Below are 22,127 nucleotides of genomic sequence, written 5' to 3'. Positions count from 1 at the left end.
CCCTGTGCCAGTCCCGCCCATTTTCAGAGGGGCTGATGTCTTAGCCGTGAGCTGGGCCTCTCAGCTATGTGGCTACAATGTGTAGCCTCCCTTCGTAAGGGCTTTTACTTTCTGGATAAAGTTTTATTTGAATTTTATTATTTTATGTGTATTGGTGTTGGCCTGCATGAATGCCTATATACCATGTCTGTACTCGGTGCCTGTGGAGGCCAGAAGAGGGTGGTTGTAGGATGTCCTGGGAACTGGGAACTGAACCTGGGTTTTCTGGAAGAGCAGCTGGGACTGAGCCATCTCTCTAGCCCCTATTTACTTACCTTAATTTTATCACCATTAGTACATGCATTTGTGTATGAGAAAGAATGGCTACCTGGTGGAGGTCAGAAGACAGCTTTCAGGAAGCCTGTTTTAACTATTTTCACATAGCATCTGGCTGGTCTCTAACTCCCAATCCTGCAACTTCTAGCGTTGGCTTATAGCACATACATACTCACTTGCCTGGATCCAGACTTTTCCATTTAGATGAAATCTAACTGACCTATTTTGGCTTTTCAATAATTCAATTATTTCTTTTGTTTTACTTTTCAGCTGTCCTGGAACTCACTCTGTAGACCAGGCTGGATTTGAAGGGGATTAAAGGTGTGCACCATCACCTCCTAGCTAAGTTTCATTTCTAGCTGTTTACCAACATTTTTTTAATTGTTTCACAAGTTGGCTAGGTGTGGTAGCTTATGCCTGTAATTATGGCACTCAGGTGGCTAAGGTGGACACATCACTGTATGTGTCAGGAAGAGCCTGAGCTAAGATGGTGTCTCAAAAACAAAAACAAAAACAAAAAGTTGAACTGTACAAGGTTAGCTCTTATTGAGAGAGAGTTGCTGGCAATTGGAGCCAGACTCCCACATTTGCTCTGCCAGTGCTCTACCAGAGAGCGACATCCACAGCCCCACATGCAAGCTGAATGTGGGGTGTGAGATGAGATGGGGAGCTTTTGTTATAACTGACACAGGCCAGCATTGTCTGTGAAGAGGATCTTCAGCTGAGAAGATGCTTCCATCAGATGGCCTTGTAGGTAAGCCTGGAGGGCACTTCCTTGATTAATGACTGATGTAGGCCCAGCCTACTGTGGGTGAGTAAGGCTGAGTAAGCCACAGGGAACAAGGCAGGAAGCAGTGGTCCTCCGTGTCTCTACTTCAGCTCCTGCCCCTGGCTCCTTCCATGACTGACTGAGCTCTAAGATGACATCCACCCTTTCTTCCCCAAGCTGCTTTTTGTCACGGTGGTTTATCATAGCAATAGAAATCCAGCGAGGACAGGCCCCAGCACCTTTATTCACTTATTTATTTATTTATTTATTTATTTATTTGCCATGGGGTTGGCCAACTGCTGAAAAGAATACATCTTTTCCCCACCAAAAGTCTTGGTACACCTGTCAAACATCACGCACCCAGCTGGGGATACAGTTCAGTCAGTACAGTGTCGACCCCGTGTGCAAACAGTCCTAGGTTTGATCCCCAGCATCACACAAGCCAAGTATGGTGGCATATACCTGCAATCCAGAATTTAGGGAGGGCAGAAGCAGCAGGATCAGAAGTTCAAGGTCATCCTGGGATATGTGGTAACTGAGACCCTGTCTCGATTCTACTCCACTGATCTGTTTGCCTAGCCCTGAGTGAAATTTATTTATTTATTTACCTATTTACTTACTGTTTCCACGAGAGGTCCGTGTAGCCCAGGCTGGCCTCTCAATTCTAATCTGTATTGACCTGTTTGCCTAGCCTCAAGCGTAAATTATTTATTTACTTACTTACTGTTTTCAGATGGGGTCTGCTTAGCCCAGGCTGGCCTCAAACTCCCAGGCTTAAGGGATTATCTGGCTTCAGCCACCTGAGTAGCTGGAACTGCAGGTATGTGCTGGGCTGAAAAGTAATTTCTTTTTGGTTTGGTTCTTTGAGACAGGTAGCCCAGGCTACATATCTGAACTTCCCATTCTTCTGCCTCAGGTTCCTGAATGCCTGGATTATAAGCATGAATTGAACCACATCAGACTGTCTGAAATATTTATATTTTAATTAAACATTTTGTGGGGGACTGGAGAGATGGCTCAGTAGTCAAGAGTACTGTCTGCTCTTCCAAAGGACCCGGGTTCAATTCCCAGCAACCACGTGGCAGCTCACAACTGTCTGTCACTCCTACTCCACTCTCAGAGAGACAAATATTTAGTCAAAGCACCAATGTACATAAAATAAAATTATATAAAAAATTTTTTGTGGCTGGAATGGAAGCCAGGTCCCGCCCTGTGTAAACTGAGCAGACTGCTACACTGAGTTGTATGGGGAGTCTTTTTACTTTTCATTTTCAGTTTGAGACAGCATCTTGCTAAGTTGTCCTGGCTGGCCTTGAACTACTAACTCATCTGTCTTAGCCTCCTTACTGCCAGGGTTACAGACATGTGCCAACATAACCAGTCTGAAACGCATTTTAAATATATATTATGTTGGCTGGATGTGTTAGCACACATCTGTAATGCCAGTGCTCAGGAGGCAGAGGCAGGCGGATCTCTGTGAATTCAAGGCCAGCCTGGTCTACAGAGTGAATTCCAGGACAGGCTACATAGAGAAGGCCTGTCTCTAGAGAAAAAGTGTGTGTGTGTGGTGGTGGTGGTGGTGGTGGGGACCAGCTTTGGAGATGAGACTTCAGGAAGTGAGGGGACCCTGTGTTGAAGCCTCCAAGCCTGAACAGGACCGAGCTGCATGCATGTAGCCTGGGACCCAGCACTGACACAACAGACCTTTAATTTGAGGAATGGGTCTGCAGGACCTTCATGTGAAATGGGGAGAAAGAAGGTGACTAGCATTTCAAGTCAGCATTGCAAGGTGATGGCCTTTGAGCAGTGACCTCCTGGGTACAGATGGAGGTTTCAGTAGATCACAGGTGCAGCCCTAGAGCTGGTAGGCAGGGCCAGCAGCTCTGGGCTGGTGCTGCACTAGCCCAGGCTGGGTGGTCAGTGGCCTGGTGATGACACCTGAGTCCTGAACATTTGAGGTAATCTTACAGGAAGCTCTGAAGCTCAGAGACTGTCAGAGCTCACATGGAATGCAGCAGAACCCAAAGAGGAGGAGCCAAGGAAAAGCATGCCAGGAAAAGGGACCTCCTAGAGTTCCAGAGTGACTCAGTGAGGGTGGAGCACAGAGGTGGGGAGAGGGTGGAGGTGTGGAGAGCAGAAACAGCAGCTATGCACTCAGCCATCTTGTCATGAAGGAAAGCAAAGTAAAGCAGCAGGTGCCAACACGAAGCATGTGGGCGGCTGGGTTTCTACTCTGTTTTAAGAGGCTTGGCCAAGCTGGGGCCAGCTAACTCCCAGACTGAGCAAACACCTGCACATCCGCTAATCCGAAACCCTCCCCTCAACAACTCTCATCTCACACAACCCTGAGGCTTTCCCTGTCCTCAGTCACCATGGGGCCAGATCCTAAACAACTAGAGAGTCCCCTATTACTCAGAGTAGGGCTGGTATCTACTCCATCCAGCTCCAGGCTGGCTCAAACTAGCTTGCCTAGCCCAGCCAGTTCAGTCTGGAGAAAGTCCTCCCACAGCTCTGTGCTTCTGCACAGGCAGACACACACACACACACACACACACACACACACCTTTTGGCATGGCTGTATATTATATACATGGTGTGCCCCTCCTCTTGGTAGTAGTAAGAAAACTTTCCTTCAAAAGTACTGTCTCCATCTGTGTCACGCTGCCACACTTAATTCAAACCCATCTGTTACAAATCCAGTCAGGATGGAGCTGGGGAGATGGCACAGCAGTTAAGAGCCATCTTAAGAGTTAGAGAAGACAAAAGTTTGGTTCCCAGCACTAAGCTGGGCTATTATACAACCATCTGTAATTCCAGCTCCAGGAGATCAGATGCCCTCTTTTGGCCTCTGGGAGCACCACACTCATTTGCATACACCCCACAGAGACAACACACACATACGGACATAAATGCACAAAATAAACCTTTCTTTTATTTGGTGGTTTTTGTTTGTTTTTCTGGTTTTATAGACAAGGTTTCTCTGTGTCATTGTAGCTTTCCCGGATCTTGCTCTATAGCCCAGACTGGTCAGAGATCTGCCTGCCTCTACCTCCTGAATGCTGGGATTAAAGGTGCGAAAACACCATGCCTGATGCGTCTTTAATTTATTTTTTGTGCATTGGTGTTTTGCCTGCATGTGTATCTGTGTGAGGATGTCAAATCCTCTAGAACCGTTATTAAGACACACAGACAGCTGTGATCTGCCATGTGAGTGTTGGGAATTAAACCTGGATTCTCTGAAACAGCAACTAGTGCTTTTAACCACTGGGCCATCTCTCCAGCCCCAGGGTGGGTCTTTTCTAAAAATATATTTTTCATTAATTTTATGTGCATGAATGTTTTGCCTGCATATATGTGTGTGTATCAGGGGTGTGCCTGGTGCCCAAAGAAGTCAGAAGAGAGCTTCAAATCTCCTGAAACTGGAGTTATGGATGTTGTGAGCCCCCATTCAGGTGCTGGGAATTGAACCTGGGCCCTCTATAAGAGCAACAAGTGCTCTCGACTGAGGAGCCTCCTCTGTAGCCCATCTCCTTTTAAAATAGAGTCTCATGCACCCCAGCCTGGCCTTGGACACTCAGTAGCTGAGGGCGACTGTCAGCTTCCCATCCTCTGGCCTCCACAGGATGACAGACTGAGCCTATGCAAGCACTCTGCTAACACTTGGCCTCCAGTCTCTCTCCAAGGGACTGTAGGCAGAACATTTCCTCTGAGCCACCCTTCAGCCCTTCACTGGGGAATTCTAAGCCTCTGCTAATCACTGGGCTATAACCCAAGCAGCTAGTGAAACTGACCTGTGACTCCAGAGTGTAACGAGATGACTTCATCCCTTGCCATGACTTGGCAAACCCTAAGGTAAGCCATGCTAGCATCACACTCTTTCCTTGACTCCAAGAAGAACCTGTGACTCAAAATGGGGCTGTCACATTTTCTCATACTTTGCTTAGCTAATGAAAATCTAGGTGCTTTGCTTCCAGAGAGCCCCAGCAGAGAGCACTGAGTGTCATTTAGGAGCGAAGGGCTGAGGGTCAGGGAGCTCAGTCTTACAGCACAGGGAACTGAACTGCCAATAACTACAAGCGCCTGAGGCTGCGGTAGGAACACCCCAGGCCACTTTCCATACAGCTTGTGAGATCCTATGCCCAGATTCCTAACACATCAAAACTCTGAGAGCTTAAGTGTATATGGCTTTTTAAAATTACTTATTATTTTCTAAAGATTTATTTTATTTATGAGTGCTCTGCATGTATACTTCCTGGCCAGAAGAGGGCACCAGATTTCACTACAGATGGTTATGAGCCACCATGTGGGTGCTGGGAGTTGAACTCAGAACCTTTGGAAGAGGAGACAGTGCTCTTAACCTCTGAGCCATCTCTCCAGCTCAATTACTTATTTTATTTTGGGGAGCTGGAAAGATGGCTCAAAGGTTACGAGCACTGATTACTTTTCCAGAGGACCCCAGTTTGATTCTCAGCACCTACACTGGCAGCTCACAACTGTGTGTAACTCCAGTTCTGGGAACTAGGCACTAGGCATACATGAGGTACAATCATGCATGCAGGAAAACACCTATATGCATTAAAACAAAATAATGAGAATTTAAAGCGATTTCATGATGATACTTTTTGAGATAGGGTATCTTTCTTCATCTCAAGCCCTCCTGAAACTAATGGCAATCCTGCCTAAGTCTCCCACGTGCTAAGGTAAGAGGAGTGTGCACCACATCTGGCTATTAATTTCGTGTCATCTTTTTGTAGTTCTGGGATGGAACCTTGGACCTTATGCGTGTTAGGCAATCACCCTCCCCTTGGCCTGCACCATATAGATTTAACTTGCTAGCTGACTTGCTCCACAGCCACAGAGAGCTGATGTTGTTCAGCCAACTTCAGACCAGTGAGTGGACTGTGGGAGAAAAACGGAGTCGATGTTGAGCCATCTTGCCAGCTGTGTGTGTGTGCGCTTCGCCACTCCTCCACAGCACACGTCAGAGACAACTTTGTGGAGTTGGTTTTCTCCTCCTGCCTTTATGTGGCTTCCAAGAACTGAACTAGTGTCACCAGGTTGTAACCCTGGGCACTGTGCACCCTTCCCTGTTGATCTCTCCCTCTCTGAATCTCTATCCTGGAATTCCAAGTTCTCTGCCTCCAAGTGCTAGGGTAATACGCATGTGCCACACCTGGCATCTTCTAATTTTCATCTCTATTTAATTTTACTGTCTCATAAGACAACCCTTCTAAAAATAATTAGCTAATTTCAATGTGTTTTGCAACATTGCTATTCTTGGGGAAGCCTTTTCAAGGGCTGCCCATCATACAGAGGCGAGACTTCTGCACATCTCTAAAATCAGACTCCCAGTGATTTAAAATCAGACATCCCTGTTGGTATAATGTTTTTGTGGAATGTATACAATTTACCCTTGTTCATTCAAATGCTGATTTCTGTCCCCCACTATCTGATTTCAATCCGGACACTGCATTGTTATGTTTGTTCTAAGCATCACCTAGCTCAAGTCTGTGTAAACATGCCACCATTTGTTCTCTGTATTGTCAATAAAACAACCAGCCAATGCTGAGCAATGAAGAGAATAGGGTGGGACATCCTGGTCTGGAGGATGAAGGAAGGAGAAGGAAGCGAGTGGGGGGAGAGGACTTGGAACCACCAGGGGAGATGAACTGGACCTAAGATAGGACTAAAAGCAAGTATAATGTGGGAGGAAACTATGCAGGCTTGGAGGTTTTGGGTGGAGTAATTGTTGCCCAGAATTGGGCTCTAGGTTAATTAAGTAAATCCTAGTCTGCATGTGGTGATTTGGGTATACAGCTGTTTAGGAATAACCGCGGCCTAACTAAAAGATAAATCAATAGTAAATATTAATATACAACACCTCCCCAATAAAAGCAAGCTGTCACATAATTATTTAGAGTTATTTGGAAATTACAGGTAAACATCACAAGCTGTGACATCCCATCGGTAGAAATATTTATTTTGCTTGTTTGATACAGTTCTGCTCCTTGGTCCTACGCAGTGACCTCCATATGGTATTTCCTTCATGACATTTGTCCCACAAGCACTGAATAAGTTAGTTAGGGCTGTTGGGGACAGAGCACCAAGCTTCATTTCTCACCAAGTAGAATGGATACAGAATTTTAGTGTTTTGTTTTGAGACAGGGTTTCTCTGTGTAGCCTTAGCTGTCCTAGAACTCAGTCTGTAGACCAGGCTGACACTAAACTAACAGCCATCTGCCTGCCCCTGCCTCCAGAGTACTGAGATTACAGGTGTGCACTACAATGCCAGACTAGAATTTTAGTATTTTAAAAAAATTTTTTTTTTTTATGTACGTGAATGTATGTGAGTGTAAGTGCCTGGGAGGCTAGAAGAGGGCCCCAGGACCTGGAATAACAGGTGGTTGTGAGCCATCCAATATGAGTGCCAGGAATTAAACCTGGGTCTTCTAGAAAAGCCATCAATGTATGGCAGTTAAGTATTAGTTTTAAAATATATTTTGTAAAAAGTTTATTTAAAAACATGGTCTTAGTATGTAGCTCAGGCTGTCCTGGAACTCACTATGTAGAGCATGCTAGTCTCAAACTCCCAGAGACCCTCTACCTTTGCCTCCTGAGCGCTGGAATTAGAGCTGTGTGCCACTGTGCCCAGGTAAAGACATTTCTAATGGCAGCGCAGCATTAGTTTTAAAAGGATTTTGATAACACATGGGGGATGATTTGGCCCTTTTGTTTCACAATCCTAGCAGTGGGAAGTGTGGCAGGAGGATCCAGATCCTAATCTGTGTCAAAAGACATTTCTCAGTGCAGGGGTGAGCCCAGACCCTCCACGGGCACCTACTCACGACATATATCCACACAAACAGACACACAAACACGTAAATAAAAATAAATAAATTTGAAACCCAGGCATGGCTACACAGGCCAAGGCTAAACGTTGGAGCAGAGGTGACTGGGAGCTCACGGGCCATCCAGTGAACCAAAACAGCAACTTCAGTGAGAGACCCTGTCTACAGGGAGTAAGACAGAACGATAACGCAGGACACCTGGTGCCTTCCTCTGGCCTTTTTACAGGCTCTTGAACGTGCACACATGCACACACTTGCACGCAGCACACACCTCAAAAAAATGTTTCCTGTCCTCATTTAGCAACTTCAGTTGGAAAGCAGCTGAGGCAGGGGATCTCCCCAGGTGACTTCCCCCCGAAGGCAGTTCATGCCTGCCTTGGCATACATACTTGCTTGCATGTCGCCCGCACAGTGGTGCTGGCTTCCTTTGACTGACTGTTTCCTCAGGGCACACCCCTTTCCCACCCCACTTCTAATGGCCTTAGAGTCGGGCTCTCCTTGGACACACATCACAAACTTTGCTCTTGGGGAGGGGCTAGCTCCAGCCCTTTTCTCTGAGAACCACAGGCTTTGGGGTTCAAGGCAGCATGAGAAAGGGCATGGGAAGATGTGCTCTGAAGGCCAAGGCACTCATTTCATATCTAAGCGCTTCTACAAAGAAAATGATACAAGGTTTCCATGAAAAATACTGATAAAGAGGCTGAGGTGATACGTAGCTCAGTTATAACAGTGCTTGCCTTGCAAGCATAAAGGCATGAGTTTAGTCTCCAGAAACCACATAAAAAAAATAAATAAATAAAAAATAATAAAAAAAAAAAAAAAAAAAGAAGGAAGGAAGGAAGAAAAAAAGGAGAAAGAAAAGTAAACCAGGGATAAAGGAAAGTTCAAATCTGAAATTCTGCTCCTCAGGTTTAAATTAATGAGATTCCCTCATACTAATGGTACCTGACTCTGGAAAATTCCAAATGGCACACTGAGCCTGGAACTCTCTGAAGGACTGAGTGCTCAGAGGCATGTACCAGTGCACACATGCACCATGGCTGCCCTCAGACACAGCTCTCCAAAGGCAGAAGGCTACGGATGCACTGTGAAGGCGACAACCTAGGTCTTGTTGCTTCCTTTGAAGGGCACTGTACGCCACCTCCCTTTAGGAATTAAAATTTAGCCAGGGTCCATTGAGATGACTCCTGTAGGAGCTTGCTGCCAGACCTCATCCCCTGAAGTCAACGGTGGAAAAAGACAACTCCGTAACTTGTCTCCTGACCTCTACTCACTCACACACAAACAATAAACAAGTAGTGAATATTTTACAAAATTAAGCTGGGTGTGGTGACACACCTTTAATTCCAGCTTTCAGGAGGGGGAGGAAGAAGCAAGAGGATCTCTGTGAGTTTGAGGCCAGCCTGGTCTACAGAGTTCCAGCCAAAAAAAAAAAAAAAAAAGAAGTGACTTATCCTAGGATCTACATTTTTAAAAATCAATTAATATCAGGGTCCTAGTGAGAATGATTTAGTGGTTCTATGAACACTGGCTACTCTTGCAGAGGACCTGAGGTCAGCCCACATCAGGCAGCTGACCAATGGCAGGAACTACAGTTCCAAAAGATCCAATGCTTTCTTCAGGCAGCTCCCCATCCCCCACTGCCCCAACACACACGGCAGATACATACAGACACATAAAGAAAAAATAAAAATAGGGGGCTGGGGAGATGGCTCAGAGGTTAAGAGCACTGCCTGCTCTTCCAGAGGACCTGAGTCAATTCCCAGCAACCACATGGTGGCTCACAACCATCTATGAGATCTGATGCCCTCTTCTGGTGTGCAGGCGTACATGCAGACAGAACATTGTATACATATCAAATACATAAAAAATAAAAATATATCCTCTAAAAATCATCCTTTATAGGCTAAAGACCCTGCAAGAATCAGATTAACAGATGTGGGCCCATCCTCTTCACAAAGCAATGGACAAAGCTCTCAGAAGGCTCAGGAAGCATCCACATCTGTCACTTGATGAAGTACACCAGGAAACCTAGTGCGGAATGGTGGTACACACCTGTAATCTCAAGAGATTCAGAAGGCAGAGGCAGGAGTGCCTTGAATTCAAGGGCTCAAGCACCCCCTGCCACAGAAAGGATTCATGGTGTTAGCATGGCAGCACAGGCAAGTTATCCTGAAACTGGGGAGGCTGAGGCAGGAAGATCTCAAGTGTGACGTTAACCTGAACCATATAGTAACACCACGCCCCAAAAACTAAAACATTAACATCTAAAGGACACATGGGGACGCATCAGGCAGGACACACTGGCACACCGCATGCAATCGATCTGAAAGGGAGCATTCAAGACCAGATCTGCCAGCCAGTCACAACAAGCTCATCTGCCTGTCCACAGAGAGAAGCTGGACTCAGGAACAGTCCTACCAGGTTGTGGTGTAGACTAAATGTTGTATTTTTGTTTCCTTGTGATGCTAGGAATAGAACAGAAGGCCTTGCCATATCAGACAGACACTCTGTCACTAAGCTACACCTCTAGCTCCTCTGAGTTCTTATGCAGAAACCTAATTCTCAATGGGGCATGTTTGGAGGTAAGGGATGATGAGGTCATCAGTGGAAAGCCTCATAAAAAGGCCCCATGCCCTTAGAAAAGACAGCCCAGGGAGAGGGAGGTGGTTCAGCTGGCCAGATGCTTGCAGCCAAGCCTGATGTGATGACCTGAGCTCCATCGTGGTACCCACATGATGAAAGAAGACCACCCTGTAAGTTGTCCTCTGACCCCTGTATATGTGCTGAGGTTTGCGTACACATACACACACACACACACACAAATAAATAAATGTTAAAAAAATTCTGGTAGAAAAGTAAATTAATGTAGCCATTATAGAAATCAATAGAGTTTCCTCAAAAAAATTAAAAATAGAATTATTACTCTTACTCTCTTCTCTTCTCTTTCTCTCCTCCTCTCTCTTCTCTCTGCAACCCCCCTTCCCTTAATAAACCTCCCACGTGGAAGTAAAATACATTAGGCTATTTATTTTTAAGGTGTGTGGAGATATGAAAATGTAAGTTTTTACTTTGAAAATTGAAATTACAATAATTTCCTTATGATGTAAAAAAAAAAATAGAATTATTATATGAGCCAGCTATAATGCTCTTGGGCACTGACCTAAAATAGTCTATACCCTACAGAGACACTTGCATGTCCATGTTCACTGCTACCCTCTTCACGATGCCAAGACAGTGGAACCAGTGTCTAGGTGTCCATCAACACATAAATGTGGCATAGGCCTGGAGAGATGGCTCAGAGGTTAAGAGCATTGGCTGTTCTTTCTAGAGGACTCAGGTTTGGTTCCCAGAGCCCACATGGTGGCTAATGACCATCTAACTCCACTTCCAGGGGATCCAATACTCTCTTCTGGCCTCCCTGGGCACCAGGCACACATGTGGCACAGATACGCGTACAGGCATCAGACCCATACACATATAATAAAAAATAAAATTTAAAAAGTCATACATATACACAATGGAATATTATTCAGTATTAAAGAAGACAAATTGTTAATTTTGCAAGAAAATAGGTGGCCCTGGAAAGGATAATATTAAGTGGGGTGACAAAAACTCAGAAAAACAAAAGCTGGGGCTGCCTCACGGCCCAGTGGGTAAAAGCACTTGCTGCCCCAGAACTCACATGGTAGCAGAAGAGAGCAGATTCCAGAGCAAAATGCCTTCTGATTTCACATGCACGTCCAAACCCCTCAAAACAGATGCTAATTAGTTTAAAGAAGAAAGATGGAAGCAATAGGCTCTCTCTCCTTCACATAGGAACCCTAGCCTGGAATATATAGGTGCATACATGAAAATAGTCTAATACTAGAGAGGAGACCAGAGAGGGCACTGACTAGGCCACCAGGAAGGATGGGAGGAGCGACAGGATGGCAAAGAGTGCAAGCGTCTGGCTGAGGAGGCCACAAGGAAAGAAACCACAGAGACACACTTTGCTCAAGAATGTCATTAGCATCTAGCACATCATATGCATATTTAAAATAAAAAATTTTAAAGGGTCCCCTGAGAAGAGGGGGTGTGGACAGCCAAGGCCTCAGAAAGCACCTTGCCCCTGAGCCATCGGAAAGCAGGAAGCAGCCCTGGAATCCACAGCTGCCTTGACAGCGGCTGTCGGCCCACTGTGACCTAGGGAATTATGTCAGACTCTCAGATGGACTAAGATAAGTTGCCTTTGCCACAGTGTAAGGTGCAGAGGCCTGTGTCTCCAAACAACCCACCAACCATCCTGTTTCCTAGTTCCTTTGGCTTGCTCTGAGTCACCCTGAAACGATTCCCAGATGTAGTCTCACTGGCTTCCGAGGCAGCTAATCACTATGAGCTGGGTTTGGCTGAGTGGAAGCTTCCTGGCTCCTGACATTACCTTAAAATTTCAAGGCGCCTGTCGCCTGAGGAGTCCCAAGGAAATGCAGCCAGCACTGTCCCTGGGGAGGGCCCAGAATTTTGACAGCTGTTTAGAGAGACTATGACTCAAACACTGATCAAGGACCTGTAGAAGAGAGCTCCTGAGTCCTCAGCCCTAAGCTGATGACCTTTGGAAACTACTCACCAACGAGCAGGGAACAGTCAGCACAGTAGTCTATGGCACACTGAAGGATCCAGAGAGAAAACCTCCACAGGCACAGTCTGCGGGGTGCTGTGCAAACACTTACATTGCTAGAAGCAGTCTTCACAGAAACAGAAAGAGCAATGCTGAACCATATACATCTGTCTTGCCAGCAGGAGGAGGGGCAGGAAGATCAGGAGCTCAAGGTCATCCTTGATTACATAGTGAATCTGAGGCTTGTCTGGGTGGACTACATGGGACACCATCTCAAAAACTGGCCCCTGGCCTAGTGAGATGGCTTGCTGGGAAGAGAAGCCTGTCACCAAGCCTGAGGACCTGAGCTGGTTCCCCGAGCTCCACACAACAAGAACCGACACCTCGCAGGTGCCTTTTGTCCTCCTCAAGCAAGAGTATGCTCACACGCTTACACAAAATACATGAATAAATGTGAAGCCAGACAGAGCAACCACCACCCCACCTCGCCCAAAACAAAGGAATCTGCTTAGAGGAGAGGGGCCCATCTCCCTCCCTCCCCCTAGAAGCAGTAGCTGTCCTGTGGTGCAGCACCTCATTCGGAAGTGTCTGGGTCATGGAAACCTGACTGTCCTGTGTTCTACTGTCCCTGGAGCTTGTTCACAGGGTCAGCAGGGGACGCAGCTGCTGCATGCTGGAAACAAGAACATGGCCCTCCTCTACGGGAGAGGCCATCCTCTTCCACTGAACACATAGCTTTGGGAGGGGCCAACAAGCAGCAGAGACTGGAAAGGACACTTGTTGAGCCAGACACTTCAGCCCGTTCAACCCTGGCTATGAATGGGTCATAGTCAGATAACACTCACCCTGTCTTCTCCTTCTTCCTGTCCTTTCACAAAATGTAGATCTAAGGCATTTTATTATACAAATTGGTACTCATACATAGACAATTGTGAACTTAAAATTCATCACAGATTTCATTTTAGAAATCTTTTCAGGGGGCTGGAGAGATGGCTCAGAAGTTAAGAGCACTGGCTGCTCTTCTAAAGGTCCTGAGTTCAATTCCCAGCAACCACATGGTGGCTCACAACCATCTATAATAAGATCTGGTGCCCGATTCTGGCATGCATGTGTATATGCTGACAGAACATTGTATACATAATAAATAAATAAAATTAAAAAAAAATATTTTCAGATTTATTTTATGTGTATGGGTGTTTTACCTGCATGTCTGTATGTGCAGCATGTATGTGCCTGGTGCCCAGTGAGGTCAAAGGAGGATGCTGGGTTCCCTGGCACTGATGCTACAGATGACTGTGAGCCACCATGTGGGTGTTGAAAATCAAACCTTGGTCCTCTGCAAGAGGGGGCAACAGGCTCTAACCACTGAACCAACCCTCCAGGCCTGCTCCCTGTGTACTTTAAATCACATCTCAGCTGGGCAGTGGTGCATACCTTTAATCCCAGCACTCAGGAGACAGAGGCAGGGGATCTCTGAATTCCAGGCCAGCCTGGTCTATAGAGTGAGTTCCAGGACAGCCAGGGCTACACTGAGAAACCCTGTCTTGAAAAAAGCAAAGCAAACAAACAAAAACCATATCTCAATTATCTATAGTATCCAATGTGCAAATGATACTTTCGCAGCTGTTGCATCTATTGCTGTTTACAGAATTGCTGGGAAAGAAGGTACACGCTCTGTTAAGATGTATAAAATTTATTATTTTAGGGAGGGAGCTGGACTTTCCTGGAATTCCCCAAGTAATAGCCCAGGCTGGCCTGGAACCCCCTCTGTAGCTAAGGATGACCCTGAACTCCTCCTGCTCCTCTGTCTCAGCCTCCAAAGTGCCGACATAAAAGATGCGCTCCTCCTCCACCGTCTTTTTCCGTGTGTGTGTTGGTTCTTGTGACACGGCGTCAGTGTGTAGCCCAAGTTGTCCTGGAACTCCCTCTGTGTCCCAGGCCACCCTCATAGCCCTCATACTCAGCTCTACTACATGTATTGTGTATGTGTGCTCTTGCGTATGTGCACCAGGGCACATGTGTGGTGGTCAGAGGACAACTTCGGGGTATCATTCTCTTCCTCCACTGTGTTGCTTCCAAGGACGGAAGTCAGGTAATCAGGCTCGGCAGCAGGCATCCTGGCCTGCCGTGCCACTGTGCCAGCCCCTCACTAGATTTTCAGTCTGAGGATGCAGAACCCCACAACAGAGGGCGGGCTAGCCTGTGAGGGAAAGACCCAGTCGAGCTGTGCCTCCCCTGGAGTGGAAACCCCTAAGGACTGCAGCTTTCTCAGGACTTGGGCGATCCTCAGAACCCTGACGTTCCATCAGGAGAAGTCCAAAGAAGGAAAACCAGATGCCTCTACCAGATGCCTCCAAGGTCTCAAGAGCTACACACAACAGTGTCAGGGACTAATGTTCACAATTACTTTAACAGACAAAGACTAACACTTCTCTCCCAATATTACTATTATTACTTATTTTGACCAGCCTGGACTCAGGCTAGCCTGTAACTGCACTTTTTCCTGCCCCAGTCTTCATCCCCAGCTCACTGATTAAAAACTGGCAATATGAAGCCGGGCAGTAGTGGCGTAAGCAGAGGCAGGTGGATCTCTGAGATTGATGTCAGCCTGGTATACAGAGTAAGCTCCAAGTCAGCCAGGGCTACACAGAGAAACCCTGTCTTGAAAAAAACAAAACAAAACAACAACGACAAAAAAACAACAAAACAAACAAGCAAATACAAAACCCCAAAACAATAGCTGGGCGTGGTGGTTCAGGCCTGTGATCCCAGCACTCGGGAGGCAGGGTAGGTGGCTCACCATGAGTTTGAGGCCAGCCTGATCTACAAAGTGAGTCCAGTACAGCCAAGGCTACACAGAGAAACCCCGTCTCAAAGACAAAAAACAAAAACAAAAAACAAACAAACAAAAAACTGTCAATACACTATGACAAAGACTTGATAAGTTTTAACGTTTTATGTAAAGAGGTAGGAGACCCAAATGTGGTGACACACACCTTTAATTCCAGTGCTCAGGAGGCAGAGGCAAGACAATCTCTGAGTTCAAGGCCAGCCTGGTCTACATAGAGAATTCAAGACCAGTCAATATCACAATATCATTTAGTGGATCTTGTCTCAAAAAAAAAAAAAAAAAAAAATCAAGGGGGCTGGAGAGAAGGCTCAGAAATTAAGAGCACTTGCTGCTCTTGCAGAGGACCTGGGTTCAGTTCCTAACACTCACATGGTGGCTCATAACCATTTACCTCTCCAGTTGCAGGGAAACCAATGCCCTCTTTTAACTCTGCAAGCATCAGGCATGCATTTAATACATATACACACATGCAGACAAAACACACATACACATAAAATGCAAATAAATAAGTCTTCAAAAAACAACAGCAGCCCAAGAGAGGTCGGGAGATGGTAGTGAGAGAGGCTCAGTGGGTACAGGCCCTTGCCACCAAGCCTGAAGGCCTGAGTTTGATCCCTAGAACCCACATGGTAGAAGGAGACAGCTGACCCCTGTACATTATACTCTGAACTCCATATGTGTGCTGTGCACGTGCCACATGCATGCATGCACACACAAAGTAAAAACTAGCTTCTTAGCCTTAAAACAAACAAGCATTCCTTGAAAAGAGTAAGTAGAGGCAAGTGATTGTATTTCTTTGTGAACACTGGCCACCTGGGGCAGACCAGAAACTCATCCCAGCCTTGGGGCTACGCTGGGTCACAGATGCCTAAGGGCCCCCAAAGCAGAGCTCAGCTCTTCAATAGCTCTCTTCCAGAACAGGACACGCCAAAGTGTTCCTTTAACGGGGACAGTTCTTGGGAAAGTTTCACCTTTTCTCTCCCCAGAGCCTAATCCCTCCAGAGCAGGGGTTCTCAACCTCCCTAATGCTGCAGCCCTTTAATACAGCTCCTCATGTTATGATAACCCCAACCATAAACGTACTTTGTCACTAACTCATAACTGTACTTTTGCTACTGTTATGAATTGTAATGCAAATATCCGATATGTGACGCCAGAGAAAGGGGTCTTGACCCACATGTTGAGAATCATTGTTCTAGACTCTCTTCATTGCCATGACATTTTTTTGAGTGCTAAGTGCTAGGAGCTATGAGAATTCAAAGTTCAACAAAACCCCCACTCAGACACTACCAGAGGGTGGCCCAGGAAAGTCCCTCATAGCCCAGCCCCGGTTTCCTCTATGAAGCAGCGATCACTGGGGCAGTCACCGACTCTCCAGCACCTGAATGGTGCTCAGAGAGAGGACAGAGGAAGGGGAGGGGCTGGAAGGGGAAATATGCTGGACATATAATATAGATGTGCAGGATCCAGGGGGTGGTGTGGAGGTGGGAAAACAGCTGGTGAGATGGCTGGGGTGGGGCAAGAGCGCCTGCCCCTGCAAGGCTGATGACCCGAGTTCACGCCTCAAAACCCATGGCAGAAGGTGAGAACAGGCTCCTCAGCGCTGTCCTCCGATCATCACACACACAACTCAGCATGTGTGTGTACACACACACTACACACATCCTAATAAAAGATAAATTTTAAAGTGGAATGGGAAGAGCTGGAGGCAGGGAAGCATTCCTAACTCTCTAGAGAGAGGTTACGAAACCCAAAGAGTCAGCATTCCTCGCAGGGCAAAGGGAAAGTCTGTGTTTGCCCACCAGGAGCACCAAGCCCCTGGGCTCAGCAGATAAGCGGGTGGGTGGATGGTTCGTAGGCAGGGTCTCAGGTGTTTCAGATTGGCCCCAGTACGTAACCAAGGCGTGCATCCCCACCCAAGCTCTAGGCAGTACTGGCCTCAAAGCCCGGGCTCCTCGCTGAATGCCTCAGCTCTAGCAAATGAGCTTCACTCCCTGCCCCAAGGGTGTGTCCATAGTTTACTCTAGTAAACCAATTTTACTATAGGGCTTCAGAGTACACACTGTCAGACCCTAGGGAATCACCCTCACCCTAAAACAGACCCTTTTAAGAAAGCCTCATCCTCCAAAAGGAATTCAGCCCTTTCCTATTTTCCTAACCACCCCAGCCAGTGCAAACACAGTAAACCGCGGTGGAAAGCAGATTTCCACAACCATGGCTGACTGACACTGAGTGCAGGGACAGGGGGGAAAACTACTCTCATTTTTTTTTCTCCTACTGAAACTGGAATGGAGGCTGAGGAGATGGTCAGTGGTTAAAGCACTGGCTGCTCTTGCAGAGGATCTGGGTTCCATCCTAGCACCCACACGCAGCTCACAACTCTGTAGTTCCAGGGGATCCAATGCTTCTTCTGACTTCTATGGGCACCAAGCACATACTTGGTACACATACATTCATATAGGCAAAACACCTGTACACATGAATTTAAAAATAGATCTTCATAAAAGAGAAAAAGGAGAAGGAAACGGTAATGCAATCCTACATCTTACTGAGACTTGCGAATGCTATGGAACCAGGCTTCAGCTGTTCTCCAAACTTCACTCTTTAGGGCCTGTCCCTTCTTGGCCGGGAACATCTTTACCTTGCTCCTGGGACCTCTGGAGGTTGTGTCGCCTCTGCACCTCGCTTCCCACAGCACACCAGCCCTTCCTTGCAGCTCAGCCACGGTTTACACATGTGTATGCAGTGCGCTTTCTTCCTCTGTCCCAAACCTCCAAGCTCAGGAAGGTGGAAGCAAGGGCTGTCAGCCCCCACGTGACGCCCTGCAGAGTGTGTGCCAGCATTCTTTATCACGTTCAGTTTAGAAATGGCTGGCTGGGTGCCCAGTGATTAAGAGCACTGGCTGTTCTTGCTGAAGACCTGGATTCGGTTCCCAACATCCACATAGTGGCTCACAACCATTTGTAACTCCAGTTCTAAGGGTCTGATGACCCCTTCTGACCTCTTCCAGTACCAGACTTGTACACAGTATATATAAATACATGTAGGCAAGATACCTATACAAATAAAATAAAATGATCATTACGTTTTTAAATTAAAAAATGAGAGGCTGGAGAGATGGCTCAGCAGTTAAGAGCACTGGCTGCTTCCCCAGAAGTCCTGGGTTCAATTCCCATCACCCATATGGTGGCTCATAACCTTAACTGTAGTCCCATGAAATCTGATGCCCTCTTCTAGGGTACAAATATACATGCAGAAAAAACACTCACATACATATAGTACATAAATAAAACTTTGAAAAATTTTAAAAATGGGTTTTGAAGTCAGATGCACTACACTGAAACACAAATGTAGTGGCCCATGACTTTAATCCCAGCACTCAAAAGGCAGACGGGTGGAGCTCTGAGTTGGAGAGTAGCCTGGTCTACAGAGTAAAACCATGTCAAGAAAGGAAAGAAAGAAAGAAAGAAAGAAAGAAAGAGAGAGAGAGAGGGAGGGAGGGAGGGAGGGAGGGAGGGAGGGAGGGAGGGAGGAAGAAAGAAAGAAAGAAGGAAAAAAGAAAGAAAGAAAAAGAGAAAGAAAGAGAGAAAGAGAGAAAGAGAAAGAAAGAGAGGAAGGAAGGAAGGAAGGAAGGAAGGAAGGAAGGAAGGAAGGAAGGAAGGCAGGCAGGCAGGCTATAAGAGGCTCCTTCAGGGACTGGGGGATGTGTAAGAAAAAGAGAGAAAGAAAGAGAGAAAGAGAAAGAAAAAGAGGAAGGAAGGAAGGAAGCAAGCAAGGAAGCAAGCAAGGAAGCAAGGAAGGAAGGAAGGCAGGCTATGAGAGGCTCCTTCAGGGACTGGGGGATGACTCAATAAAGCGCCTGCCTTGCAAGAACGAAGCCCTGGGTTCTGATCTCCTACCATTCGCAAATATAACAAACCTTGGCATGATGGTATCTGTAACTCTAGTGCTGTGGGTGTGGGGGAAGGTCAGAAAGAGACACAAGATGCCAGGATCTAGCTAATCTGCCATTTCTGGGCTCAGTGAAACCCTGCCTCAAAAATATGGTAATCAAGCTGGTGGAGGTGGCTGCACACCTTCAGTGCCAAGGACGCAGAAGGCAGAGGCAGGTGGATCTCTGAGCTCAAGGCCAGTCTGGTCTACAGAGCGAGTTCCAGGCCAGCCAGGGCCACACAAAGAAACTCTACACTGGAAAACAAACCAACCAAACAAACAAAAGGAGGTAATCAAATAATGACTCCTAAAGCATCCTTTGGGGACTTATCCCAGAACTGAATCCATTCTGGGCTTCTGCCAAAACTTGAGCCTTTCAGGAGCAACAACTCTGCAGTCACTCCAAGTACAGAGAGACCTGAGCTTTGAAGATGGCTCCGTGGGGAAAAGCCCTTTTTCATCAAGCTCTATAACCCATATTTGATCTCAGGAACCACACAGTGGAAGGAAAGAACTGACTTTCTCAAGTCTTCTTAGATTTCCATACACATGCCTCCATTCCAAAAAACAAATGTCGTAGTTCACGCCTTTAATCCCAGCACCCAGAAGGCAGAGGCAGGTGGAGAGTTTGAGCTAACCTTGTCTACAAAGTGAGTTCAGGATGGTCAGGCCTACACCAAGAAACCCTGTAGTGAAAAACCCAAAAGCAAAACCAAAACCAACCAACCTAACAAACCTCAGCATGACTGGGGAAAGACACCTGCATTAACCTCCTACCTTGATACACACAGGCACAGCACAAACCATCAAGCACATGTGTGCATACACACAAAACCACATTCACACATACACTACACACACAAACCTGAAAGAAAAAAAAATTAGGATTGGTCCTTGATGGCTGGGTCTGTGGCTCAGTTAGCATCATGCTTGGCTGGCACTCACAACACCCTGGTACAACATGTCACCCTCAGGAGGTGGAAGGAGGATCAGAAGTTCAATAGTTACATATTGAGCTTTATGGTGAGTTTCAGGCTACCGTGGGAAACATAAGGTCCTCTCCCAAACAAACAGAAATAAATAAAAACAAATCCTTGTGATGAGGTTTGTGGGTGGCACATACCTCCCATCCCAGCACTCTGGAGGTGAAGGCAGGATCAGGAGTTCAAGGTTATCTTTTTTTGGGGGGAGGGTGGGGGTAGGAGTGTGTGTCAAGACAGGGTTTCTCCGTGTAGCCCTGGCTGAACTTACTGTGTAGACCAGGCTGGCCTTGAACTCACAGAGATCATCTCAAGGTCATCTTTTACCACAAAGTGAGTTTGAGACTAGCCTTGTAATAAGAGTGTGTGGTGGGGAGGTGGAAGGGGGCGCTGGAGAGAGAGCCGAGGGGGTTAAGTGCACTTGCTAGTCTTTTCCAGCAAACTTGAGTTCCCTACACAAAAGTCAGAGGACACACATAGGCATGTTAACAAAAACAAAACAAAACAAACAAACAAAAACCTGGGCTGGAGAGATGGCTCAGAGCACTGGCTGGCTGTTCTTCTAAAGGTCCTGAGTTCAATTCCTAGCAACTGCATAGTGGCTCACAACCATCTATAATGAGATCTGGTGCCCTCTTCTTGCCTGCAGGCACACATGCAGGCAGAATACTGTATAAATAAATGAACCTTAAAAAATAGAAAAAAAAAACCACTTTAAAAAGAAATTTGGCCTTTATGTCCACAAAGCTCCCTTTTTCCGTTTCTGAACGTTCTCAACGGATCCTTCATCAGATCAGCCGCTTCTCTTCAGTTGTATGCCTTGCAAACTGTCGGTCCTCGCTCCCGCCAACAACAGATCATCAGAGCACTTATCTTTCCAATGCCTCGTGTTTCCAGGGCTGGACCCTCACCCCCAACACTCTGATGCCCCTTTCCTCACGAAGCCACCCTCTAGTCCAGGACAAGCTCCCTCATCCTTCATTCCCTCTGGCCCAAGGCCGCTCCGCCTGCCCATCTCTCCAAGCTCGGCTGCACCTGTCCCCCTCCTCATCCCGCCTCCGCCCGTTCCCTCGCTGCCCCGGAGCCGCACCTGGCCTGAGCCTCATCCAGGCTCTGGTCCGTAATGGCCATGATCTGCTGCAGGACGTCGCTCGTGTCCTGGCCCACTGGAGCTGCGGGCGGAGGGCGGCGCGGGGCGGGCTGCGGCGGCACGGGACGCGGAGGGGAGGCCATGGGCGACGCGCCGGGCGGGCGCTGAGGGACAGGGCCTGCCAGAGCTTCCGCGCGTGCGCAGCAGCCAACCGCCGCAGACCCGGCGGTACGCCCTCTCCACGCCCACTAGCCAATCGCCGCTGCGCACCGCCCACAGAAACGTCCCTTTCGCCAATCGGCGTGGTGCACTGCCCTCTCCCTCGTGATGCGCCCCAAACAGCCTTCTCAACGGCTGCCGAGGACCCCCGTTGAGGGTTGTCTAGGAAACAGGATTCTCTTCTGTATCTTGAGCCCTCCCCCGACACGCCCTTGCGGAGCCTTCACCAATCAGCGCTATGCACTGTTCCTCCTCCCCAGCGACTCCCTAGAAACTTGTTTCTCAATGGCCACTGTGAACCCGGTTGAGGGTTGCCACGGTAACGACTGCCGCCATCTGCTTAGGTCTGGTGCACTTTTTGGCTCCCTTCACCTTGAGAGGTTCTCTGCCTTGTCTCTGGTCCCCGGATCTGCTCAGGTCCCTATTGTTTGCAGGGCCCAGATTCTCCACAACGCTCCACATCTCTGAGTTTCCTTCCTCAGAGGCCTGCATCCTCACTGCCCCTCACCTTCAACCTCCCTTCTT

At 47.2% G+C, this 22,127-nt stretch overlaps 1 protein-coding gene across 5 annotated transcripts in view; it reads right to left on the bottom strand.

Annotated features, from left to right (window-relative positions):
- The window catches only part of Pbx4 (PBX homeobox 4), a 41,240-nt gene extending 19,633 nt beyond the window's left edge, over positions 1-21,607 (bottom strand). For 3 of the 5 annotated variants that reach the window (XR_009591409.1, XM_060381904.1, XM_021638155.2), the window contains exon 1: positions 21,384-21,585. Coding sequence is in view for 4 of the 5 variants with exons in the window: in XM_060381904.1 (XP_060237887.1) it covers positions 21,384-21,526 (143 nt within the window). In the remaining variant the exon portion in view is untranslated. Of the gene's footprint in view, positions 1-21,383 lie in introns of all 5 variants that reach the window. The other 2 variants (XM_060381903.1, XM_060381905.1) reach the window with 2 other exon arrangements.
- Positions 21,608-22,127: the final 520 nt, after the last annotated feature.

Source organism: Meriones unguiculatus, chromosome 4 (assembly GCF_030254825.1).
Source record: "Meriones unguiculatus strain TT.TT164.6M chromosome 4, Bangor_MerUng_6.1, whole genome shotgun sequence".
NCBI lineage: Eukaryota > Metazoa > Chordata > Mammalia > Rodentia > Muridae > Meriones > Meriones unguiculatus.
The sequence above is the reverse complement of the archived record's forward strand: the minus strand, read 5'-3'. Positions and strand labels throughout refer to the sequence as shown.